Here is a 27,159-nt window from a genome sequence, read left to right as displayed (position 1 = left end):
AAAAAGTAGGATTAAAATGTGATGTTGATGATAGTATTTTCTGATTTTTAAGACATAGTGAGAATCGGAATGGTTTAATTTGGTCTGATGGAAAATTATAATACAATAAAATGAAGTTTGCAATCTTGGGCTGCTTCTAGATTAGTTAACTGTTGATTAGAATCACCACTTTCCATTTGAATCTGCAGTCACTCTGTCATGAACCTTGCCAGGGCACTTCAAGTTAGTTGCTGTGTTCTAATTTCAGGTTAGTAGCTTTACATTGTTTATATTCAACTCTATGCCACCATATTTTTTTTTACAAATAAAAGGTTAAAAAATCCATGCAGCACAACAAGCCAACAAAACAATATACCAAATTTGTCATCTCCCTCATACGAACAATGGAATACTTCTACACCATAAGACAATAGCATTGTAAATAAATACCCCACCGCACCCCAAAGTAGCATACAGAAAAAAACCCCATGAAAACAATAAGTTGGCCCAAACACTGACTGGTAGCCATTTAAGTACTCTTACAACTGATATTACACACTGAGTGCAGCTACTTCCAGGTATCACTGAACCTCTGTGCCAAACCAGTCTTTAGCAACAACCCTATGAACAGTGCACAACTGTAGTTAAAAACAAAAGCAGTAATTTATTTTTTAAAAGTTAAGAAAGCAAAAATAATTTGCAGGCCATTGTGCCAACAAACTAAAACCCCGGAACAATATCATGATTCACACAAAGATGAGTTAAGATGCAACTGCTGGTAGTTCCATATGTTATGATTTATGTTGCATTTCTTATGTTATTGAATGTGTGGAGTGAAATGTCTGGAATGTTGAATTGATGGGGTAGAGGTTGCTCAGTTTTATAATAAGCACCTTGCTATTTTAAACCAAATGCTGCTCAAGAAGAAGCTATTTGATAACCATGGCAAAGCACATTACATTTAATCATTTCTACAGACACTGAGACCTTGCAAAGAAAAATAAAGGTTTACTTTGTACAAATGTAGGATTGTTAGAGCAAACATTTGCTTGAGTAACTATCTTGCTGATCTTCCTACGGCTCTATCTGAAACTAATGTATTTTACAAATGGCATTCACCCACCCTCCACACCCTAACTCATGTCTTTTCAGTAAGGCAGCAATGAAGCAACTCTGTTTACAGAAAAATTAGTCAGCTGCCAGATCACATGGTAAATAAAGTAATTATCTGGTTACAGTGCCAAACATTCAAGATTCCAATGCAGCAAATAATTACCACCCAACTGGTAAACATTTATTGAGGTTAAACAGGCCATTCACGTTTCAAACTCCTGTTGTCAATTTCAAACAGAGGAACCATAATAAAGGGTTACTTTATTTGTGCCATATTGCACCAGAATAAATTCAGGAATGTCCACAGTTCAGGGAACTGATGAAGTCCAATGGTCTCATATATTGTCCTTAAACATTCAGGTTCAAATTATTAATTTTTGTTTAGTGCAAACTATAGTATGGCATTACAATCAAACCAGCAAGCAATGATTTATACATGTGCCTATCATAACAGCAAAACAGAATCAAATAATACCTTGCAATTCTGATCTGGAGAACAAGCACAAAAGATATATTACTGGTTCAAGTATATATATGTGGGGCAGCATACAAATACAATCAATCAATCAATCAATCAATGTATTAAATATAGTAAATCTATTTAAACTAACTGTTGTTTTGGTTCATAAGATTACTCAATTCTGTATTATTATTATTTTTAATTTCATTTCTATACTAACCCATAACTGAGGTTCTCTGGGTAGTTTACAATGACCCATAAAACAAGATAAAATACAGTAAAATATCATAAAACATTAAACATTGTCATAGAAACATTAAAAAGTTTAAAATGGTTGAAAACAACAACAAAGAATGATCCTGTTAAATCACATGGGATGGGCAACCCGTAAAACTCCTGGGTGTCCAAGTAAGTCTTTAAAGGCCTTGGCATGAAGGACCATCTTAACCTGTTGACAAGTTTGCTGCCAGGCAGGCCACAGTGGGGAGATTGTTCCATAGATGGGAGGTCACCACAAAGAAAGTGTGGCTTTACCCTTGCTGCCACCCTCTGAACCTTCCTTGGAGTTGGCATTTGGAGGAAGGCCCCAGAGGTTGAGTACCGTGTCCACGTAGATCACAGCTCAGCTGAGAGTGGCACTCTGACAAGTATTGTTGTCCCAAGCCATGTACAGCTCTATAGATTAAAACCAACACCCTAAGAACGTAAGAAAAGCCATACTGTATCAGACTAAAGATCCATCTAGTCCAGCATTCTGTACACACAGTGGCAAACCAGCTGCCCACCTTCAATTGGGTCCAGAAACATCCAGGCAGTTAGTACAAGTGGCTCAGAACCAGTTTTATACGTTTGGACCTAAGGGTCCCAGTTATTAATCTGGCCATAATCAACACCAGTTGTTCAGAAGATGAAAGGATATAATGATCCTTTGGATTGTATATAATCTGCAATCAAAGAGATAGTGCCTTAACTTTTCCCCATTTTTCATTTATAATGGGCAACACAAATTTATGAATTTATGATTTCTAAACCTACATTCAAAATGTCAGACCCCAAGTATCTCTCAGTGCAAAATAAACACACATTATAATTCATAATACATTGTGAATTGTATGTCAATTTACAATAGAGTTGGAATTCTTTTCTTCTGCAAAAGTGTTATTCTCAATAATACATGTATGGAATTTTTGTTTTAATAGGTTTCCCATTCACAGTATTCCTTTTCTTTCACACACCAGAATAAAAATTGTATTTATAGCATCAAATCTGTTCCCATGGAAATCGAGGTGCCATAGAGACAGCATGTCTTTGCTACAGGATTAAAGGAACAGAGTTTTGTAAACATGCAAAAGAAGGAATTGACTAGACGCATGCCACAGAAAGCCAAAAAAGTAATATAAATTCCCAGTGTGAGAATTTACCATCAGTAACAGTAATTCCTCTTTTTTCACTTTTTTACTATTAGCTTTTTAACAGGACATTATCCAAAGTACAAGCACTGCTCCAATAGCAAGAAACATTTCTGATGATAGTCAGTGCAATGCACAACACCCTTAAATGTCATATTCATTTGGCAGCATACTGTGTTTTCATCTACACATTTCAGAGGCAAAATATCACTGCAGAAATAAAAAGCTATATGAAGATACATCACAGACAAGTCACAGTCATCTACCATTTCCTGAATGTTGCCTTGGTCTAGGACTCTTGCTTGCCTTTGACCTTGCATTTTTCTGGCCCTTCAGCACTATACAGTTGCCTTGTAGCTCAATCTTTTTCCTGGGTCTGACTCCATACATTCTTCTGGTGCTTTGATTGCAATTTTCTTAATAGGATGCCTGCCCTTACCATGTTGTTACCATTCTGATTCCCATCCATCCCCTGGTTCATTCCATCCTAAAGTCAAACCACTTCCTGATACTGTACATGGAATGAAGATAGTTTAGTTAAACAACAATGACCACCACCACCACCAAGCAAACAAAAAAGACCCCCCCCCCCCCCGCAATAGCTGCTTTTCCTGTTAGTTACTCAACAATGAACTGAAGGAAAACAATCAAGTGGTAGATTGGCAATGTTAGATTTTGGCATTACTATGGCCTGGGGATTAGAGAACTGGAGCTGTTTGTATTGTGTAGGATTTTCTGAACTCTAGTACATAGCTTTCACATTTAATGTTACATTAAAAAAATAAGATGGCAGAGTGAGAACTGAAGTTAGCTCATCTTGCTCCCTTTCCTTTTGGGAGCTGTTTTTCTTTTAGTGCAAATGGGGGAAGTAGATATTTAAAAGAGGAAAAGTGTACCTTTTCCACCATTTACTAAAACATGAAAATGTGCATTATTTGGAAAAATGCATTTTAAAATGCATTAAAATGTATGGTTGGACATTTGAGAATTTGAAACATTTTGGAAACAATACGCTCCTATTCACATTTGAAATTATGCATGGGACAAAGTAAAATGATTTGCTAGCTGAAACAAAATTTCCATACATCTCTCATAGGGCCAAAAGAAATATATTCTGTATGAAGAGAAAGTCTGCCATTAAACACTGTCTCCGGTACAGGCAATGGAAGCAAATGCATTCACTGTCTCATAATGATAGGAAAGAGCTATCTGGAAACTCTTGCTTTTATCCCTTTGAGTCAAGGGGCAGTAGACCAGGCCCTGTCTTTGCTTGGCAGAAGACCTTGTGTTACTGTGGTTATACAAGAAATAGAACTGGTTTGCATTGAGGTCAATGAGAAAACTGAAAGGAGTGAGTCCCTATGTGCTCCTTCAGATATAATTTGTTGCTTTTTATTTAGTGCAAACCCATAGTCCAAGATTACATCCATACCAACAGATTCAAGTTAGTGCTTATTCTCCTAACAAGAATTGCAAAGCAAGAACAAACATTGGTTTACAGTTCTGATTTGGAGGACAAACACAAACCACAGATTACTGATTAAAAAGGCTAAGATCTTTTTATTTAAAACTTATTTTAATTGCTAAATTATTGTATTAATTAGGATTTTAAAATTTTTAGCCAAGAATGCACCGGGGTTTTTTTAATGTTGTTGTTGTTGTTTTCCTTCTTTTAATTGCTATATTATTATTTATGTATGTTTTATGTATTCTTTGTGAGCCGCCCCGAGGCTTTGTTGTGATGTGGGCGGCATAGAAATGTTTTAAATAAATTAATAAATAATATTGTTTCAGTTTACAAGGACGTTGATTTTATTCTGGAGCATTCACAAAACCTGTATGGAATATCATCAGCTTACTCCCAGCCATTTCTTCTGGATCACAACTTTTTAAAAAAGTTAATAACATAGATTTAGAATTAAAGCCTTTGTGGGCTGCTTCAGACTGACACCAAATCCTGGTTTAAAGTTTAACAATGCCATGGCTCTCTTGGGAGGGAACACAGCTGAAGAAGACACCATATTAAGACTGCTTCAATAGTTAACCTATGTGAAAATTAAACTTATATGGCAACAAACACCAGCCATGTATAATCGGCTTGGAATACCATCATACTACACTGATGAGCTGGGTGCAGTCTGAGTTTACTATACCATGCACAGCCCTTTCTTCCTCACACTGGGACAGATCTAGAATACTCCTCCTACAGACAGAGGAGCTCCTTCCATGAGCAGAAAGTTTCTGATCCAGCAGTAGAATCCCAGTCATTAATTTTTCACAGCAGTCCTTTATTCCCTCCCTTCACAAGAAGCTGAAAGGTCTTTCTCTTGTATCTGAATTTTGGAGTGAAGTAGTATTGGAATTGCTGGTAAAAGATCTTTTCTCTTTTCCAGTCTCTTGTACCTCTTCTCTTGTAGGTCTTATTTACAAATGCATTGCCTTGCCTTGCATGGCACAAGAAAACTTTGTGAGTAGTCTCAGATGTACTGCTAGGAGTTACAATGAAATAAGGTGCTCCAAAGTATGCAAAGAATTACCTTTGTGTGTGTGTATTATAATTTGCTTTTTAAAACAAAAGACCAAGCTACATCTACAAGTTATATTAGAAAGGCTTAAAAAAATCACCCTTCAAGGAATAAACATAGCATTTCTTGTAGATATACAGTGGTACCTTGGCTCACAAACTTAATCCATTCCATGACTCTGGTCGTGACCCAAACTGGTCATGAGCCAAGTCAAATTTCCCCATAAGTTTCAATGTAAATAAGGTTAATCCGTTCTGTAACCATTTTTTTAATCACAAAATTTTGAAACAAAGTCACAAAGAACAACAAAGTTTGTGGTCATGTCCCCCCGAGCGCGAGCGTGGCCATCTCCCCATCCTGAGCGTGACCATGATCGTGCAGGGAAAATGGATGCGATCACAATCGTTACACAATGCAGAATTCACAACCTGAGGCAAAATTTTTCTGAAATTTCTGTTTGCGACCCAATTTGGTCATGAACTGAGGCATTCATGAGCCGAGGTACCACTGTACTATTTAGTAACTGTCCACCTTCAAGCAGCTACTGCAGAATATTCTGCATCCCTCTAATTACAAAGCAAAACTGAACAAAGCCATTTGATTGCCTATTTTCATGTGCTCCAAAGCAAGTATTAACAATGCTATATTGTATTTTTCAATCTGTGGGTTTTGAAAAAATGTGTTTTGACTATAAACATCAAAGTAAAACATGGAGATGCATCAAATAATCAAAAGAAGTTGAACAGAATGCGTCCATGAGTTAATGCATTAACTTTGTTGCATTTTCACTGACTGCAACAGTCACATCATGAATGTTTATACTTCAGTAAAAACAACAGGAATAAGCAACTCATTTTTATTCCTTTTCAAACTTATTTCAAGTAATAATTTAGTATGACATAAGCATTACAGTCGCAAACAGAAGTGCACTCTAAAAATAATATTCATGAAACAAAAATCCTACTTGTCAGCCTTTGAAAACTAATTACAGCATCAGAAATGATACATGTCATTCTTCTTCTCAAGCATAACAACATGATTATGTAAAAGCCTGTATGAGAAGCCTAGCACAATTTCAGCTTATTTATAAAAACTTTACTATTGTATATTACCTGCTTCGGTATATTTTAATCCTACTTTTTCTTCTTCATCCTTTGCTTTGGGTGGTGGCCAGATAGTCTGGAGTCTTCCTGGTGTCTTGTCATCCTGTTCTGAGAGGACCACATCAGTCTGGTGAAACAAAACAAAACAGTAATTTAAAATACAGTAAAATACAAAGGAAACATGATTTTAGCAACTCTTCTACACGTTTTTTCCTTCCCACCTTTTCAAGAACATGAAAGCTTGCTCAGTACCTTGCAATATTTTAGTTGTTTCTAATAAATATCATCGACATATCAACCATAGATTCACACTGTTCCAGTTCTTCATTTTAGAAATGGGAGATACACTGACAGCTAATTCACAGTGCTGTTATGGGACAGAAAACCCCAAACAGGAAGAGCAGTTTACACATTAAAGGGCTATCATACACATAAATACCTGTATTTCTACAAGATAATTGGTACAAGATTGTGTTTTCCCACAAGCACAGTGTTCATCAGTATAATTGAGTACTGGAATGGGTAAGCACTGTCAGTCTCAGTTCAGTGATGCCATTCTACATCAGTATTTACCATGGCTTCTCAACTTACATTCATCCCAATATCAAAAAATGTATCTAAACTCCAGAATTGCCATATGAAAGTTTGAATTGACCTACTGGTTTTGTATCAGTAGCTCCATCACCAGATTTTAACTTAGATCTTTCAAATATTGCCTTCAGTGATTCTTTTTCATGTCTCATTTTGCGCTTTATTGCTTCCAGTTCTGAAGTGTCAGCAGTGGTCTCTTTTTTGGGAGGGCGTGTGAATAAAGCTTTAAATGCATCCAATGCAGACTCAGCAGGACTTGGCTTTGCCTCTTCAGAGGTGCAAGCAGGCTCCACACTTGGAAATTTGCTTTCTTGGCTATCCTCATTATTTCCAGATTCACGTATTACCTCACCAGCATCTTTATCCTCAGTTTTAGGCCCGAAGAATTGAGAAAGTTGTTCCCGAAATGTGGGAGTATTTTTAGGCTCCATTAGTTTCCTTTTAGTAACTGGCTGTGGAGCAATACTGGCATTTTTAACAGGCTGTCTTAACTTAAGCATAGCTAAGTCACTGTCTTTCTCTTTAATTTCAGTAACGGTTTCCTCCTCTGCAGAAAATCCTTTCTTCCGCACACGTAATCCACTAAAGAAGGCAGGAAGCTGAAAGGTCTTCTCATTTGTAGCTGGTCTTTGGAGAGATTCAGTGCTGGAATTATTTGCAAGAGATCTCTGGTCTTTTCCAGCCCCCTGAGCATTTTCTTCTGCATCAGCAGAGCTACAGCTCTTCTCACTGTTTGGTGTTGTATTATTTGTATCTAAGCAAATTTCATGGAGTGTATCATCCATTTCTGTTGAAGGCAGTTTGGAATTTGGTAAAATATCCTCTGCTGTATTTCCATGTATAGTACCATCAGTTCCTCTCCATACTGCTCCTGTTTCCTTCTCCTCTGTATTCTGGTTATTACCATCCAAAGACACCGTACCATTTAAGGAAATTTTGTTTGCTACATTTTCATGATTGTCTGGGTCTGTAGCCTCATTGTCCAACCTTGTGTCACTTGCTGGATGAACCAGTGCACTCTGAATAATAATGGAATCCTTGTCAACTTGTTTGCTGAATTCAGACAAAGGAGAATATAGAGCATCTGTATGTGAAAGAGGTGGCTCATTAGGTTCTGTTTCCTGCACTTCCAAATCAGCTGGGCCACAGCCATTGGCCCTATCTAGAACACCAATGCTTGCTTCAGAATTTATTTTAACTTTGGAGTCATCAGGGTATCCAATAATAATTTTGCAGTTGTCTGAGGCATCAGCAACGGCTTCTTGTTCATTTGGAACACAGTCAACCACAACTTGGGCAGCAGCAGTTCCCAGAGCAAACATGCTGCCACTAGTAGCTTCTGGAGTAGATTGAACATTGTTGCTTCTTTCCACCTCCAAAATTTCTGGAAGTAGATGGTCTGTATCTGTATCATCTGCATTGATACTACTACTGTCTTTCTGATTGTCAACACAGCTGCCAATATGCCTGTTGACATTTTGAAATCCTTTAAGAACTGCTTGCTCTTTTGGAGTGCCTGATTCCAATTTAGTTGTAAATCCAAAAAGGGTTTTCATAGAAAATGTAGGGAAGGGAGGCTGGACTGAGCCAGCTTCTGTTTCTATCCCTAGATTGCAGTCAGAATTTTGATTTGGTTCCATGTTTGTCGAGTCGCAGCAACACTAAAATTCCAAGAAAAAATGCTGGTTCATTTCTATAAAATTACTTTCAACGTCTTTCATTTCGTTGAATAAATCAAATCATATAGAAGTAAGTAGATGCTCCAGATAATATACAGCTATCTTTCTTAGTTGTCTGTAACGCTAATTTCTGTCAAAGTTTACAGCTTGAACACAGGAGAACTAGGAAGATTTTGAATCATGTTTCATACTGCAGGACTTTTTCAGCAGCAAGCCTACTTATTCTTTACACAAAGAGCCTTTTTTGGCAAGGCAAATCTGCTTCAAACTAATCAGCTGAAATATTACTGACTGTTGCATGAATCCCTACTTTTCTGCCTGTTCCATACAGCCTTTTACTTACTAAAAACTACAGTTAAACAACAGTTTTTTTAACGCCCTGAACAGCTGGTACTTGCAGTTTGCTACTTCCTTATGCCGGCCCAGGATTCACAAAAAGTAGTCAGCAGAAAACTCCTGAAAGTTTCTTGTAAGCTTTCTCATTGTGATCAAAAGTTGGTGTTAGCAGAATCTTCAAAGCAGGGAAACATTAGAAAGCTGGAAAATCCTCAAAAGAGAAAAGTATTTCAAAATCAACATGCCTTCTTTTAAACTTCTTTAGCGTGGTGATTGCTGAAAAGTTTGAGTAAGCCCTTGAAGCTGAATAAAAAAATTTCACGCTTCCGCTTTGCTGCAGGTTTCATCTGGAATGCAGATTTCAGTGAGTGAACACCAACCAACAAGACTGGTTTCATATTACTGTGCCTTAAACTCTGCACAGCTATTCTTGTGGACTATAAACAGGTACTTATCAGACTATTTCACCACACCCATGGATTAGAAACTATATGGGAGGACAAGGCAAATAGCCACAGCCCAAAAGTCTGTAATTAACTCTGCAAAAAGCAGGACAGGTAGAAATCTGTCACTGTCTATTTTCGTAAAACCGTTCTTTGATATATTCCAGTGGTAGGGACAGATACATTCTCAATTTCTGTGCAGTTTGAAACCTTTCATTTATGTTAGTTTCTCACTCCAGGAAAAACAAAATGAAAGTGCACAAGAATAATTTTTAGAGATCTACTGCAGCAAAAAAGAATATAGGATAAAACAAGTAGAGGAAATACATATAAAAAGTTAGCATTTCAATACATAGCCAGTTAAGAACCAGCTAATATTCAAATATACGTCCAAATGTTTCCCCATTCCTTTTCTGAGAGAAAGCATTATTTGATATTTAGAGCAACTGATTAAAAACTGTAATTACCTTGCTAGATCAAGAAATCTAAGCCATGCATCACACTGTCTTGGATCCTCAATTATCGCCTATGATTGGAGGAGAGTTCCCACTTCAGTTTCCTAAAAAATCTGCTCCTGGTACTGGGTGTGGGATATGGCACAGGGATAAACTGTAAATGCAGGTGGAAGGAAATTAATTTAGGGCCCAAACCTAGTTTTCTTCCATATCTGTTAAGCTGAAGCATACTGCATGGTCAGGCAGATCAATCCTACCTACTGCTGCAAAGAGATCCAATATCAGCATTTCCAAGTCTGGGGGAAGAAAAGCAATGACTAAGGGAGAACTATAAGGGTTAAGAAGAAAGCTCAGAAGATTTTGGAGAAGTGTACATGTGCAAGGAAGAAAGTCACGACAATTCTTCCTATCAGGTTTCACTTCTTGAGATAAGTCAAGAATGATATAGGAGATGTTTCTGTTTGATTATAATATGTAGCTACATATTTGTATACATTAGGATTAAATAAATATGTTAGTGATTGACTAAAGTGTGTTTCTGCTATGTGATATTAACAGAAGTATAAATTCTTTGTTCATGTTTTTTTTTCAGGCAATTTGTTCTTATCCTTGGTAGATTACTTGCTCTGCACAAAGATGATAAACCTTGCTGTCTACCACAAACAGTTAATTGCTTCATTGACCTGCAAGTCAATAGAGCAGAAAATTACTTGTAAAAGCTGAGACTTTTACCATTTCTCCACCACAAGACATTCTAATCCCCATTACAGTAACTTGGTTCCTTTCCCCACTTTATTTACAAGTTTTCTTTAAAAAATGCTTTCCCTCCCATTCTAACCATTATGAGAGCAATTATAATTTCCAAAAAACCCCTTTCAAACAGATGGGACTTGAATATACTCATAAGATTTCCTAGGAATAAATACTAGACTGTGTTCAACAAACCTCTCTGTGCATGCTTAGAGATTAATTCTGGGAGTTTGTGCTTCTGGAAAACTCTTTGATCAATAAAAAACATTTATTAAGAAAGGTCTGTGGCTCTGAATGTACAAAGGGAGGAATCCAGATAGTAAGATCTGCAGGAGAGGCCCTTTTAAGGGCACTATTACCCACGGAGGCCTGTTGGTTGGTCATACGTCCTGTGATGCCTCAAGAACTATGATTGGCCCTCACTCTCTTGACTTGTAGAAATAATGTGAAGAAACCTAAAAAAAAAGCCTTTTGAATTATATAGCTTATATAATTTATAATGCTTTACTTGTTTTAAATGTTCTTGTTTTGTTGAGGTAAGGTTTTATTCTTTTAAATTGTTCTATATAGACCTGAATTTTAGTGAATGATGTTGCATATAAATATTACAAATAAATATTCAATGACTAATCTGAAGCTATATTCTCAGCAAGCAAAACTGGAGTCCTCATATATCCGTATGTCAACAACTGTACATTGGGTTGGATCTCGAGTTAGCCATACTTACTTATGGCCCTTTGATTTCAAGTGACTATTTTAAATATGACTAGATATAAATTCCAAGCAATTGTTTATTCATTCTTTATACTTTACTCTTGGATCTCTTCATAGTATAGTTTTTTTGGGAGCTGAATCATGTGTGACTGGATAGCTATTTCTTTTCTACCATCTATATTTGTATACATACTCAAAATATAAAAAAGTAGACAAAAGATTTTCATCAAGCATAATTTATTATTTAGAAAGGTAATAAATACATTCAGGAACATATTACATTACAATGGAAACTCTTAGTGGCTAAAAGGAGGGCACGTTGCTCAATATTGTGCTGTAAATCGTAATTTCTACAGTGTATAACCAAAAATAAAGAGGATGGGCAACCTCTATTATAGTATATAATTTTGAAATGTGCATATTAAGGGACAAGGACTCCAAGGGTAAAGAATGTGCAGATAAAGGTTCATGAGAAAAAAATTACCTGGTAAAAGCCACCAAACAAGAAAGCATTGAAATGAATGAATTCTAATGTTTCCTGTATCACATCACACAGGATAAAGTACAACCTATAGAATGCATCCATTGCTTTGGGATTTGCTTTTCTTTATTTAACTGTAGTAAGGTAATCACAAGATTAGGAATAGTCAGTAATAAAAGAATATCCATGTCAGACACCAGTTATTGCTTTTGCCACAGTTTCTCATGGTTTAAAATAGTTGCCCTAAAATATGCATACATGTACTGCCAAAATTTGACAGACTTTAATTTATGAAGGAAATCAAAGGCTTAGAATTAAAAGATAGAAAACCAGTTTACTTAAAGCAATCTGATTTATTTTGAGTCCAATTCCTGTATCTCAGCCAACAGATGTCAGCATTATCTATATTGGTTCACAACTTCATTCATTACTTTATAGGTTGATAATTGGTTGACTACTGCTGTGTGACTGTATGCAGCTGACTTTAGTATTAGACCGTGTTGTCTGTGACACGGTAAATATTCCTGGAAACTCTTGAGGCTGTAGCACAGCTGAAGCTGACTTGATCCACCTCTAGGATGGGTGATTACTATGAATTCTTGTAAGAGCAGGATGTATGTATAATAAACATTAAAAAAAACCTCATTGCAGCTGTGTGACTAGATCATGCTTTGATCATGCTGTGAATATGCCATTTAACAAAATAATTGTCTAAACAAACATCAATAGGTAAAACAATTTACAAAATTACTTACATTTAGGTCTAGATGAAGCACATTTCTGTCGGCTCTTCCTGACTCACTGAAATGGGTGGATAGTTCCAACCTGCAATCTAAAACCCAGGCATCATCATCTCTATTTATGACATGCATATTAGCTGCCTGTTCTGAGAAGTCATTCTTCAAAGCAGCTTCTGTTGTAATACCTGTATGATTTTAACAAGAAAGAAGAAAATGAATCCATACTATGAGAATTTTAAAACTTACACCACTTGCGGCTTTACAGAATCATATCGGAAAAAGGTACCGTACATTTTACTTTCTCTCAATGAAAATATTTGAGAGAGAGATATTTGCCTGTGAGATCCAAGTCCCTCTTGGATCTCACAGGCAAAAAAAAAATGTTCCCTCTCCCTTTCACCTGAAGTAGACTACAAGTTCACAGCTCCTTTGCAAAGACTGCCCTGCTGTACATCAAGTGACTCAACAGTAGCTGGGTGACATGCCATGAACATGGAATAGAAAACTAGCAACATATCCACTGATATGGACAGGGAGTCCACACTCAGGAAGGGGCACCAGTGTAACCAACCCAGAGAGTTCCCTTGGCTAATAGCAGGATAGAGATTTAATTAACAAATAAGTAAATAAATCATCACACCCTGTTCATTGATGTCCACATGTTATACATGGATGTATGCTCATGAGCTTCCATAGAAGCTAGAACTCTAATCATATGTGCTTTTTGTTTATTTTTCTGTATGATATTTAGTAACATCTAGTGCCAGAGGGCTTTTCTCAACCATTTTACAATAAGCACGGTGCCATAATTGGCTTTAAAAAAAGGACAAAAGCCAAGGGAAAACAATTGTGTATATGGAGGCTTATTGCAGTCTTCAAGTAAGGTAGTGGAAACAGCAATGGAAACTGAGATAGTACTGAAGGATCCATATGGTGGCTAGACATATCAAATAATATCATACAAAGTCACACAAGACTGAGTCAGAATAACTTTGTGTTTGACTGCACAGCTCTATCTCTAAGGGAAGGAGAGAAAAAGGGTGCTGCTTTGGTTATCTGACACTTGAGCAGTCTCAAGACAGTGTAGATGAATCTAAGCATAGTAGCTGCTACATGGATACACAACTGTGCCCCGGAGGCTCATTCCAGGTACTAGGACAGGGTGCACACCTTCAGGTGGTTGAAGGTCACACTGAGGACAGCAAGATTGGCATACAGCATATGTGTCACTCACCCTTGCTTCTATTTAGCCCCCAGAATAGTCCCTAAGTATGGTATCACAGTCATTGTTATGGAAATCAGCTAATTTTTAAATGAGCTGTGGAATCTTTGGCCAAGAAGGAATGGGTTAAAGAACTTTGCTTGTACCCTCAGTCATCTGAGAGTGAGTGGAGGCAGCATTGCCAGTTCTTTGCTCTGGTTCAACTGAAAACAGAGAAATCTAAAAATAGATTGCTAAAGATCTAGAGATTTGGGGCTGAATTCAGTTTTGAATCCTTTATCAGTTATGCAATTCAGAAAGAAGAGATGCACAAGTCACTGATCAAGTTCACAATTTAACTCAACAATTATGATTTAATATATGAGGATGTGGACAAAGAGTGAGCCAGTGAATACAGCCCAATCTATCCTATTCCAATTTTCTCTTAACATGTGTGGGTAAACGTAACTAGGATGAGAATTGCATTTGTGATGTCTAAACCCAGGTTATTTTAGTGCACCCAAAGCAAATCTCACTCTAAAGCTGGCTTTAAAATCCTAGGTAGTTTGAAAGCACAGTGATAATCCTAGGTTTGGACATCACAGAACTAATCAATTCCTGGTAAGATTTGCAGGAAGAGAGAAGTGAAATAGTGTGAATAGACTACATATGGATCATTTTCATCTTGATTTATGTTCCTGCTTGCATAGCTATACATTGAGCTACCCTGTAGCCTGATGGATGATCACATATGGAAGTAGAACAGCGGGCTTTTGGTCACATAAACCCCTTCCAACTGTACAATTCTATTCTGAGTTACAATTTTGGCTTAAAATGATGCATACAATTTCTTTCATCCAAGCTTACTTCATTGGGACACAACAAAGTCACTTGAAATGGCTTGAGAATGGGTGAGATGTAGAAACATAGAAAGAGAGTGAGTCAGAAGGGGCCTCCTGGGCCATCTAGTCTGATCCTTGTCTCCAGCCAGCTCTGCTCATGACATGCCTACCATGTGCATGTTTAGCCTATCCTTCAACACCCTCACCAATGAGGCCTCAACTACCTCCTGTGGAAGTCCATTTCATATCCTAGGAGTCCTAACTGTCAGGAAGTACTTCCTGGCATCCAAATTGAACCTTGGTTCCCTGAGCTTTGCTCCATTGGAATACATCCTGCCTTCTTCTGCAGGTGAAAACTGGTCTCAACCCACCTTCATGTGACACCCCCTCACATACCTATATGTCACAACAGATCCCCTTGGAGTCTCCTCTTCTCCAGGCTGAAAAGATCCAGTTCCCCCAGTCTCACCTCATATGGCTTTTCCTGCAATCCAGCCACCATCCTTGCAGCTCTACACTGCACTGATTCCAACCTAGCTATATCCTGCCTGTAATGTGGAGCCCAGAACTGAACACAGTACTCCAACTGCGGGCACACCAGAGTCATATAGAGTGGCAGTAATACCTCTCTTGATCTAGAAGCCATGCTTTTGGCTATGCAGCCAAGGGTGGCGTTTGCCCTCTTGACTGTTGTGTCACACTGCTGACTCATGTTTAGTCTACAGTGACTAATACCCCAAGATACCTTTTACAAGTGCTGCTCTCCAGTCACTTGTCCCCTATTCTGTACCTATGACACCCATTCCTATGCCCCAAGTGCAAGAGCTTGCATTTATCCACATTGAAAACCAAAAAAATATTGAACATTTCACAAATTTGTGTGTCATCCTTGTGCAAGGGCCATGCCAATCTTCTCTGTATCATTCCAATTTTAGTATACGTGCTGCCGAAGCGAGCACACTTAAATGGATAAATGGATGCTTTTCAAAAGTGGCAGATGTAAATTGTTCTTCCTGACTAAATGATACAGATCAGAAATGATCTAACATGAATTGACTAGAACACATAAAGTACCTTATGTAAACTTAACAATACTGTCAAGAGGCTAATGAATACCACGAAACAATTCCTTTCGGGTAACATTTTATAAAACATTCCTTCTTTATTACAGTTTTGTTAATATCTGCCTACTCAAACAATTTGGCATGCACAACAAAAGACTGGGATTAGAATAACTAGCAGGCTGCCTTTCCTGCTATATAAGCAGTCACCTTTTTAAGATCTTCAGAGAAGGCTTTGCTGGTTATTCTATGAGGAACAAAATATTGCCATTAAATTGTTTGAAAACTGGTCTTCCTGGTAGTGGCTACCTGCCCTCTGGAAAAAACTTTTTGTGTAATTTGAGAAGAAGAAAATGTGGTAAGCTTAAAAGACTCCCTGTCTTTGTTCACCAATGCTTTTTCTAGCTTATAAGGAATTATAATTAGTAATTTGTTTTTTTGTCTCACTGTTCTGTATACTGCTTCTATTGTACCTACAGCTGAATTGGAATTTAACAGTATTTTAATGTGATTTTAATATTCATATGTATACTGCTTAGGCACTTTATTATAGGAAGCAGTATATCAGTAATCATAAATGAAATAACGTTACCAAGAATTAAATTTCCATTATATTCAGTTGTAATCTAAATCAGTATTATGTCTGCAAGGGAAGATGAATGTCATGTCCACTTGCTCTGCCCTATCCTTTTCATTAGCACGTCATCAGAGCTTATGTGCATGCAAACTGTACAAACCTATCTCTGAATGACCTGTACTCTCTATTAGGACATAGTGCAGGCCATGTGTCTAGAGCCTTCATGTACATAAAGCAGACCCTGAAAGTGCAGAGGTAAATACGGTGGACATAATCCTCACCCTCTCTTGCCATGTGGACTAATATTATCTAGATTACATCTTAGTACAATGTAATTTTAATACATTGATGATTTTTTGCCAACTACTGTACATACTGGGTTGAATCCAGACATAGTCATAGTTCCATTAATTTCAGTGAATCTTCACTGAAATTAAATCAGAACCCAACCCTATGTTCAATTTCTGGTAACTCTAAAATTAACTGCTCTAATTTTAGATTATTGCTATATAATTCTAATTAGTCTTAGGAAATTCTTTTATAATTTAGATATAATTTCAATTTAAATTTACTGGCTTTAAGCATTTTTCCTACCATACTTAATATATGACAGTTGAATGCATACAGCAGAGTACTTCTATAATGCCAGTAACCATGAATACTTATTCAGAAGTTTATTGCAAAATTGTTTTCCTATAACAAACATCCTTATTCAAAAGTAACAATGACAATTTAATCTGATAAAGCCAACAATGTTTTTTAAACCTGATTGTATAATACAATCATGTTTTAATGACTTTCAGAACAAGGCCGAATGAAATTTTCCAACTGGTATTTCTCATGAGCAATCTTTGTCCTACTTGGCTATTTCAAGCAAGTAACAGCAAGTGAACTTGAACAGTACAGAGGCCAGAAAATGATAATATTGTGGTCTGATAAGGGAAAATAAAGCAAATTTTGTTACACAGTTAATATAACAAAAACTAGAGAAATACTGATGAAATCCAAGTATTTGCTGAATCATTAGCAGTTGATAAGTACTCTATCTCACCATTGAAATGAACTAGTTAGGTAAAAAGGAAGTTTAAAAAAGATCCCATTAGATCAGTAAATTCTACAGTATTCTTGCTTAGGTCATGTTCACATAAACAAGCACTCCAATTAAAACAAATCCTTAGCAGATTTTAAACTTCTGTACAGTCCTCAAAAAGGTCTGGTCCTTTGAGCCTTCAATAGTTTTTCATTAGTCTATCATGATTTTCAGCTGCACTGCTACAAGCTGAGCACATCAGCAGCACTGTAGGCTGATTTAATCTGGGATCTGAATTGGACATTCAGTTGCAACCAATTGTGTTGAGCTGATTAGCACAACCAAGGTCATCCAGGACCAAAACCAAAACCACTTTAAATGTGTGTATATCAGCAATGTAGTTTTCATATTTACTCTAGAGTAACTATAGCACCCCCCCTCCCCCAAATCAAGCTCTTGAAAACAATGTCCTGATCCAGTTCAGGGGCTCCATCCCTGCCCTAAAAGAAAAAGGGGGAGAAAAAACCCAGCTGCTAGTCATATATTTAAGTGATGTTTTTGGTCTTAAGTGGAATAGTTGAATCTGGGCATGGACCAAGTTTAATAAAAACACCCTTTGATGGTCATCAGAAGGCTATGGGAAGCCCCGTGCTTGTGGGCTTTCCATAGTCGCTCAGGAAAAAAGATGCTACTCTAAATAAGCCTTTTCTAGTTTCTGCCAGACCTCTTCTTACACTCTTACACATCTAAGCCCTAAAGGTGGAGTTAAAGGGACAGCAGAAGCAGGGAGTAGCAATCCTACTTCCAAACAGTTCACACTGTAAAGAAACACTTTACTAGTAACCAGAACCAAGAGAAACTGAGACTGTTTAACAAGAAATGCCAGGGATTAAACATGAGATCTTACATATGCGAACAAATGTGCTAGGGTGCTTCTTGAATAGTACATAAAAGAGTTTGAAATGCTGTTCTCCCTGGTGAACAGAAGTGTAGTTAAATGGAATGTAGTTAAAGATCAAGGAAAACAAATCAAGCCTGTTCTTATTTCTTAAAAATTAAACAATATCTAGTGCCCTCTAGAGGCTGAAAGGTACAAAGATTTCATGCATATAATGTAAGTGCAATGTAAAAAGGAAGCCAATCAAATCAAGTTACAATGTTACAGGAGGACTATGAGGAACCATGTCAGAAAAGAGGGAGCGGCAGAGGGGAGCAGTGTTGGCTTACATAAGTTTGCCTGGGGAGAAGGAGGATTTATGTAACAGAAAAGACATACTGTGAAATATTTCTGGTTGAGAAAAATTAGTAGCATCATCTATAAATCTTTAATGTATTAGGCAGCATACTAATTCTTCTTTACATATTTACTCAAAAGTAGGGCTTAGTACCAGATGAATGTGCTCAGAACTGCAAACATGCTGGATCATGAGCATAGTTTAACAAGAAGTGATAACAAAATATTTCATTGAACATATTTTTTCAATAAAAGGCACTTATGTATTTCTAGTTTGGCCCTAGGCCTAGTAGAGGAGGGATAACACAAGGAAGCACAGGTAGGTATTTTTAATTTTTAATTTCTTTTTAAAGAAGGACCAGTTACATCATCTGTGAAAGCATGAGGGTAACTGATGGACTTTCTTTTCTCTATTAAGTGAAGAAACTTGAAAACAAGGCTTTCAAGTTTAATTGCTGTGACTTATTGAAACTCAGAGTGGGGTGGGGGTAGAATTAAGTAGAGATTGATTCAGCTTTTCTTTGATAGGATTCCTCATTCACTCTAGTAGTTTAAATGGCAAAATTTATCTGCAAGTTTGTATGGATTTATAATTAGAAGCTAGGGGTTGAATTTTAGTGATCTGAAGGTCTGCTGTTAGAACTAGTGTCTTGCATAAGTTGAACCTATACAGTCTGAAGCACAACTGATTTCAAGGGAATGTACTCCCAAGTAACTAATCATAGGATTGCAGTCATTCAAATCCTAAAAAATTAGATAAATTCTGCCACTCCTTGTTCTCTCTGTCACACAAAAACACATATGGAGTCAAGATGAGCTCTGGGCTTCAAAGCCATTCATGCTTTGTGCCATTAAATTATATATTTTTTCTTTTGAAAACTTGGTAATTCAGAACACTAGAGTGATAAAGTGCAAGGTACCAATGACTAGTGGGAACTTGTAATATACTAAGCAAATAATATAAAAATCAGTGCAAACAGTGGCCCTAACCCAAGCAAAGTAACACTTGGTAACATTGATATACGTAAGCTTTTATACCGATTCAAATGGTAGGACAAGGACTTCAGCAAGTATCTCACATTGCATCAGGAATTTGTTTCCAAAGGTATCTGTTCCCTTGTGGAAGGGAAACTGCTTACAGAATGGCTTTTCCTGCACTCCCATGCATCTCCCCAGTCTGCTCAGCTGACTCTGGAATCCAACTCATTGGTCAGGTATGCAGGATCACTGGGGCAGGGAGGAGACAGTGGCTTCTTTTCCCTGATGATCTCTGGACTTTAACATCACAATTCATAGATACCTACTTGGATGTCTTATTTTCAGCCTAAAAGTGCTTAACCCCTCTATGCTTCTTGTCAAGAAAACCCCTAAAATCAGCAGCTTGGATTCAGAAGTAGTTATATTTACAGTAGACCCAGTAAAATAAATAATTTCAATTGGGCTACTCCAAGTATGACAAAGTATGGATCCTACCCAGAGTCAGCAAGAAGATGTTGATATTCAGTACACAGACAACATTTCAGACTATTTATTTCATGGTACAATGCTTTGTTGAAGGTACCAGATAAGGTATAATAAAGAGCAGTTTTTCACAGCAGGAGGAATAAAACTGGATACAGTTCAGGATTTCATTTTAGCTTTTGCTGTATTGTTGTAGAGATTTTCCAGACTTTCATTCACTGGGCTAAAAGATTTTCCAGTGGCCTTGGGTCTGGGCATGTTTCAACAAAGCTACATAGTATTTTCCAGTTATTTTTAGTAAAAATAAATGAAAAAAGTACACAACTATGAAAGTTTTTTTAAAAGTATGAGTCAGATCATTTCACTCCACAGAAATTACTTTTATGAAATCTTCCAATAATGTTTTCCTTGTTAAATTTCTGGGCTTGTTTTGTGATCACTCTTGATAATATCCTTCAGATATTACCCCTTACCTAGGGCACCCATCTTGAAGCTATTTAGAATACGTATAGGTCATCTTTAAGGCCCTTTGGCCACTGTTTATTGGACATATTTACAAAATCTGTGCTGACTGGCTGTATTCACACACAATAACAAGTCATACTGGAAACCACACAGGTATGGCTTGTCCTATGTGAACCCAGCATCCATGGTGAAGCACAGTGCATTGGTTTCCATGAAACCACTCAGAGAAACAACAGTTTGTGGTACAGTTTCCAGTTTACCATGTCTTGTTGTTATGTGAGACTCCAGTTGCCATGCTTCCTGTAAAGCCAATCCTCATCCCAATAAACCAGATAAACCATGACCTTGAGAGGGAAAGGGACTCCCCTTTTCTCTTTGGAGGCAGGTACTGCCAGGATCTGAGACAGCACAGGTCTCCTTCTGCTGGCCAAAGGCCAGAATAACAGCCCTGGTAGTTGCAGGATTGGATGCACAACCTATTGCAGCTATCAGGGCCTTTACAAGTGGCAGCTGGGGACCCTGGGGGAAAAAGCTATATAAGCACTGGCTTTTCCCCACCCCAGAAGTGGCCTTAATAATGAAGGTTGCCTGACTTGTGGGGATGGTCTCTGTTGTTATGCAGCCCCTCATGCTCTGGTTCCTGAGTTCTGCTCCAGTCAACCCAGCCCTTTTCTGGTCTTGCTCCAGTCCTGCTCCACCTGTTCCCATCCTACATCAGCTCTGCTGCAGTCTTGTTCCAGTCCTGCCCCAGCTGCTAGTCCACCACCCACACCCCAGATGCTGACAGTGGTGCTTTTTCCCTCTGTCTGCACACTGCCTTTCCAACATCCAGCCACAGCTTTGGAATCTTGGTGACAGTTGGCCATCATGGCATTAGACCACCACCTACAGTAACCATGGGAACAGCTATGCTTGGTGTTCTAGGCCAGTCACTGCACTTTGTGGGAGTGGCTCTAAGAAGAGCCTCAGTGCTTCAGCTACTTAGGGAGAAAGCAATCTTCACAGGTGAAGGGCACCTTACTCATTAGGAACATGCAGGCCCTGCCAAGGTATTACCACCAGTGCAAATGCTGTAAGAAGCCCAGATTTCCTACTCTCTCACCCTCTCCACCTATCTTATCTTGCCCCTGAGGGCTGTCAACAAGCTCTGCTTGTCTCCACTCCTCCACCAGTACTGCAGTACACACGGGCACCTTGGGGAGAGCCTACATCCATATATGCCTACCAAGCCTTTGAGATCTATGCAGGGGGTCATCCTGTGTGAGCCATCCCCTAGGAAAGTGAGAGGGATGGCTGCTAGGAAGAGGCCTTTTCTGCAGCTGTTCCCCATATTTGTAATGCTCTCCCCAAGGAGATTCACCTGGCACCTTACTTATACTCTTTTTGGTGCCAGGCAAAGACTTTCCTTTTTAAAAACTATTTTAATAGTTGACGCCACTCAAACTTTGTTTTGTATTTTTATCTAGATTTTATTAGTATTGTATTTAATTGTTTTAATTAGTTGTGGCTTTTATCTTATTACCTGCCCAGAGGTGCTGTGGCACAATAGGCAGCATGCTAATATTTTAAATAAAAGAATAAATTATTAAATAAATCAGGCAGAACACACACTCTCTGTCCCTGTCATCGCTTGCCCATGTAGATGCCCTTCATGTGCTGGGGTACAGGAGGAGGCAGCCCCTGGCAATGTGTGTGAATTCTGCTCATGGGGGGAGCATGGACAGCAAGGGAGGGGAGTGAGGTGGATGTGTGGGTGGGTGTGCTTGCAGCTGGCACAGAGCAGGGTGGCACATGGGTGCATTCCTGTGGTGCTTCTCTACAGAGACAGTGATACTCTCGTGAGTAGGCAGTTGCTTTGCTGAGCAGCATTGCTTAATGTTATGTGTGAGTACAGCCACTCTTAATTGTCTTACCATCTCAGGTACCACTTGATGAGATATCACCTTAACTTTGACCTCAAATATTTTATGTAGGCATATATATTATTACACTGCATTTGTATCCCAACTGTTTTCTCTTGCAAGAAACCCAAGGCATCTTTGATCTTATGCACTCCACTGTTATCCTCACAACATGAGGATAGGTAAGTAGCTTAGGCCGAGAGTGAGTGACTGGCCCAAAATCACTCAATGAGCTTCATGGCTGAGTGGAGACTACAACCTTGGACCTTCCAGATCCCCAAAGCCACCACTCTAACCACTGTACAACACTTCTGTGTTGTTTACACCTAGTAAACTGTCTCTTCTAAATAAGCTGTGCAATATGTGTTTTATTGGAAACAAATAGCATAACAAAGAGTTACAGAATCAAAACATATTTATTCAGGAAACAGCCACATGAAACTCTAAATGGAATATAATCTGTTTCTACCCTATGCTGCCAAAACATGTTATCAGATCACATTCTGAGAATACCATGGAAATGAATCATCTGAGGACATGAGTTTAAACCTAAGCTCTAAAAAAATGAAGGGCTAGTCTACATGATTTATCTCATTATTCCATAAAATGATTGTTGTAATAACCATGCACTGAGAGTTATGTATGGCTGCCTTCTGAATTGTATTTTTTGAGGGTTAAGAAGTCCAGAGTGCTAAGAAAACTGAATTCAAATTTTTCTGTGCACACAAGCAGAAATGGTCTTTCATGACTCAACTGCTTTGATTTCATACTACTATCATGAGTACAGCAGACTACATAAAAATGCATATTTGGATAAGGGAGCCAGCTGGGTTATTGCTGGAACTGTTTCAAAGGTTTTCATGTAAGCAGTAGAAAGAAGGGGTAAGTAAGTACAAATGTAATACCAAGCATGTGAAAATGATGTTAAAGTCACAAGAATGATTATTGTGAAGAGAACAGTTTAGCTGGGAATTAGCATTAGTAATAATGAAATTGAAGCCTTTGCGTCAAAGAAATTTTGACAAACCTACCCTTATATTTAAAAAAATTAAATATTGCAAAGCCTGTTTTACTAATAGTGGTTGTACACATTTGTTCAGATGTTCCTTATAAGAAACCTAACCATTCATACAAGCCAGTAAAACAAAAGTGCATCGTGCAATTACTGGACAAATATATAGGTCAACTCAATGAACTATATAAAGAGAAGGTAGCCAACCTGAAAATAAGCTTTTATTAGAAAATGAACCATCCTCTGAAATATGTCCAAGGCATATTTGGATATATTCAGAATAATTATATGGCTAGTGTAAGAACTCCTTCCTCTACATTACACTTTTATCCAGTTTAGCACATGTTCTCACTGAGGAGTGGTATTGCCTAAATTGCTCAGCTGAATATTTAGTTTTAAAAAATTATTGTACAAATCACTTCTCATTTCTCAGAACAGATTCCACCTGCTTTCAAATGAGGTGCTAAGTAATGGCCCTAGAATTTGACAAATTGTAGGCCAAAATAAATTAACATGATACCTCTTTTTCCCCACATTTTATATGTTTGCCTTTATGTGGAGTGGGGTATTTCTCCTCAGCTTAAATGAGAAACAGAGGCAGGGATTAAGATGACTAAATCTAAAGTACACAGCCAACATTACAAACTGGCATGGATATTTGCAACACAATCATATCTATGTTTACTCCAAAGTAAGTTCCAGTGTGTTCAATGGAACCCATACCTATGTATACATGACTGCAGACATAATCAAATATTCTCACTAGAATATGTGTTTGAACCCCACCCCCCAAGCAACTAAACACTCATAAACCTAAATATTTACTGAGTGATCCTACTTTGGGTGCATTTGAGGGAGTGAAGTTGTAGACAGTCTGCTGGCATGCCTTAGTTTGGGCAGAAAGTTATGGGGTGCCAATTTTTCTTCAAGGTTCGCCTGACAGCTTTTTCCACTTTCAGTGGGAAGGAAATGATCTCCATGCAGAGAACATTGGTGGTGAAGCTCTCAAAGAATCCAGTGTCTTCATTCAACACATTCTTTTTAATTGGATTACTTCCTTGTACAGTAGGAAAAATGGAAACATTTTGATTGAGAGCAACAGAGGAGCTGCATCTCTGCAATTCCAGTTTTCAGATGTCTTGAGGGAATGCAGAGTGTCTCTGCAATGATATATTCCCTGTTTAATTTCTACCAGATTACAGAACAAAATATGTGGATCAGAGAGCACATAGAAGTACTTTCATTCCCCACAACCGAAGCTGCTTCCATGGATACTGCTTCTTTCCCAGTACTGATACATTAGAAATCTCAGCCTTAATTATATTAAAAGGTTAGTAAACTAGCTGTTTCAATTATACTCAGCAAGATCCGCTTACCTCCTAATAGAAGGTTTACCTTTATGGAATCCTGGATTCTTGATAAAGCCACAGTAACATGTGCCATTTCTTCGCAAACTGGAACGGCTCTTTCTCCATTGCAAGCATGTTTTAAGCTGTTCTCCCTCTTTTGAATGGGAGTAACATGGAAAAGAACTCATCTCTCTCCAAGAAAAATCTGTTTTAACTAGTTTGAATTTTAAAAAGTATACGATTAGAGCTATTCTCAACAACACGCTCCCCTTTCCACGTTCTTCTTTCAAAGAGTGATTGGGTACTGAATCATCACTACAACATGCAGACCTAAAAAACCCTAACCAAGTCAACACCCAGGTCTTTATAGCCATTGTTTCTCAACCTTCAGTCTCAAATATAAACTTACATTGAAGCAGCTCTCCATTCCTCTATGATGACCTAATACAACTTTGGGAAAGCCAACTACAGCAAATAATATTGTATTTATCGTATTTGATAGAACCTATCTTGTGTCTCTCCCTTTTTCTGTGCTCTAATTGTGACTACATTTCCATTTACTATTCTTGTTTTTCTGGTGACCCTTAACCACTGCCAATAACAGCCAGTTCACCAATGCCCAAATGGCAATTTGAAGGGGCTATCACTGACTTACCCTTTTTCAAGAAAAGGGGCTGGAAGAAATGTATGCAATTGCCAATGTAGGTTTTTTAAAAAATTGCAAGTCCTTCAGAGGTGATCATTTATGGTTGCCTGAAGTGTGGCTGTAAAAAGAAAAGGTCCTTTTTTAAAAATCTGGCAAATTTGAGTTTGGGGGGGGGAGGGGCAAGGAAATTTATACCCATGAAATCTTTCACCTAAAAAAAGGCTAAAGAATGCTTACCACCAATTGGCAGCAGTCAAGTTTGCATGAATTATATGCAGCCTCACTTTTTCAATGTCCATAGATATTACCTACTACACTTTGACAGCAGACTTTTACTAAGATGTTAACCAGCTTTGTACCACGCAGCAATTTACTCTGGCTAATTACTCATGATGAGTTGTTGTCAATCATAGGTTGTCCTGAACTAGTCCATCTTGATGGACCAAATGAGAGCCAATACACGGAGACTCACTTTAAACAAGATGGAAGTAGTGTTAGTGCATGGTTCATCCGCTTAGCCAAGTGTTGTTCAACCTGTTCTGGAAGGGCTACACTCTCCCATAAAGGAGCAGGGAAGTAATTTTTTTTGGTGGGGGGGATCTCAGATCCATTATTCTCACTAGAACTGCAGGTGGCTTGGTGGCACTAAGTATTTTTTAATCAGTGAAGACCAACTACATTCTTCTCCAGACAGGTAGCCTAGCTACAGTTATCCATCCTCTGGTAACCTCTCAGTTGAATTACTGCAGTGCATTAAATATGAGGCTCCCTTTGAAAATGGTCCTAGAAATTGGTCCAAGCAAGGTTGTTAATAGGTACTGGTCAATGCAATTATACTTCCATCTGTGCTTGTTTCCAGTCAATTTGCAGGGTCCCAGTCAAAGTGCTGGTATTAACATTCAAAGTCCTAAGTACCTGTCTTATGATCATTTTCAACAGTCCTTCTTCAGGAGTACCTAGCAAAACATGGTTGGCTACTAAGAAGGACTTTTCTGAAGTAGCACCCTGGTTGAGCTGCCCAGATATATTTTCATCCATCTATGGTTGCACACTTTTCAGAGCCAGGCAAAGACTAACTTACTTTTCCAGGTGTTTTGGTCTTTTGGTTTCTCATATTTTAAATGTGTCACTGTATTTAAATCTTTTCACTGATGCTAGCCTTTAGTTGTATTTTGTGCTCTAATTTTAAATATTTATATTGTAATTTTATATTGTATTTATATAAACTAAATAAATTGTCTCTACTGCTTCAGCTTTAATTCACATATATGTAATACACATTCTGATCCCCCCCCCCACAACAGGAGAGAGCAGTGCAAGACTGTAACAAGGAACATTTCTTTTTCTATCCACCCGCTGACCTCCAGTCCCCTCTCTCAGCACTTACCTTGTTGATGTTTTCTTCTTTGGCTCTTTCAGCAGTGAAAGAGATGCCAGGAAATTTGGAAACTATCATTCTCATAACACTGCTGCATCTAGATTCATTTATCGGATCTGCTGGTGCCTGGCTTGCTGAGGCCAGCAATAATTTCAAAGGAAAGGGAAAAAGGACTTCCTTCAAGAGCAGCACTAATAAAGTAGAGTTGCAGGTTCACAAGATGG

At 38.0% G+C, this 27,159-nt stretch overlaps 2 protein-coding genes and 1 non-coding gene across 6 annotated transcripts in view; all 3 read right to left on the bottom strand.

The window, feature by feature from the left end:
- LOC123026899 (formin-like) overlaps positions 1-9,532 on the bottom strand; it is a 125,346-nt gene extending 115,814 nt beyond the window's left edge. For 2 of the 4 annotated variants that reach the window (XR_006415407.1, XM_044437090.1), the window contains exons 1-2: positions 7,249-9,530; positions 6,599-6,716 (exon numbers count right to left, since the gene is read on the bottom strand). Coding sequence is in view for 2 of the 4 variants with exons in the window: in XM_044437090.1 (XP_044293025.1) it covers positions 6,599-6,716; positions 7,249-8,820 (1,690 nt within the window). In the remaining 2 variants the exon portion in view is untranslated. Of the gene's footprint in view, positions 1-6,598; positions 6,717-7,248 lie in introns of all 4 variants that reach the window. The other 2 variants (XR_006415408.1, XM_044437089.1) reach the window with 2 other exon arrangements.
- The window catches only part of LOC123026304 (formin-1-like), a 29,889-nt gene continuing 12,144 nt past the window's right edge, over positions 9,415-27,159 (bottom strand). The window contains exons 2-4 of the mRNA XM_044435761.1: positions 12,794-12,963; positions 10,106-10,247; positions 9,415-9,542 (exon numbers count right to left, since the gene is read on the bottom strand). Coding sequence (XP_044291696.1) covers positions 10,158-10,247; positions 12,794-12,963 — 260 coding nt within the window. The 3' untranslated portion in view covers positions 9,415-9,542; positions 10,106-10,157. The remainder of the gene's footprint in view (positions 9,543-10,105; positions 10,248-12,793; positions 12,964-27,159) is intronic.
- Positions 15,674-15,780, bottom strand: LOC123026978. Its single transcript, XR_006415427.1, has one exon. It is a non-coding gene; the product is annotated as a U6 spliceosomal RNA (small nuclear RNA).

This window comes from Varanus komodoensis, unplaced genomic scaffold (genome assembly GCF_004798865.1).
Source record: "Varanus komodoensis strain SLA01 unplaced genomic scaffold, ASM479886v1 scaffold3, whole genome shotgun sequence".
Lineage (NCBI taxonomy): Eukaryota > Metazoa > Chordata > Lepidosauria > Squamata > Varanidae > Varanus > Varanus komodoensis.
This window is presented reverse-complemented; position numbering and strand designations above follow the sequence as displayed.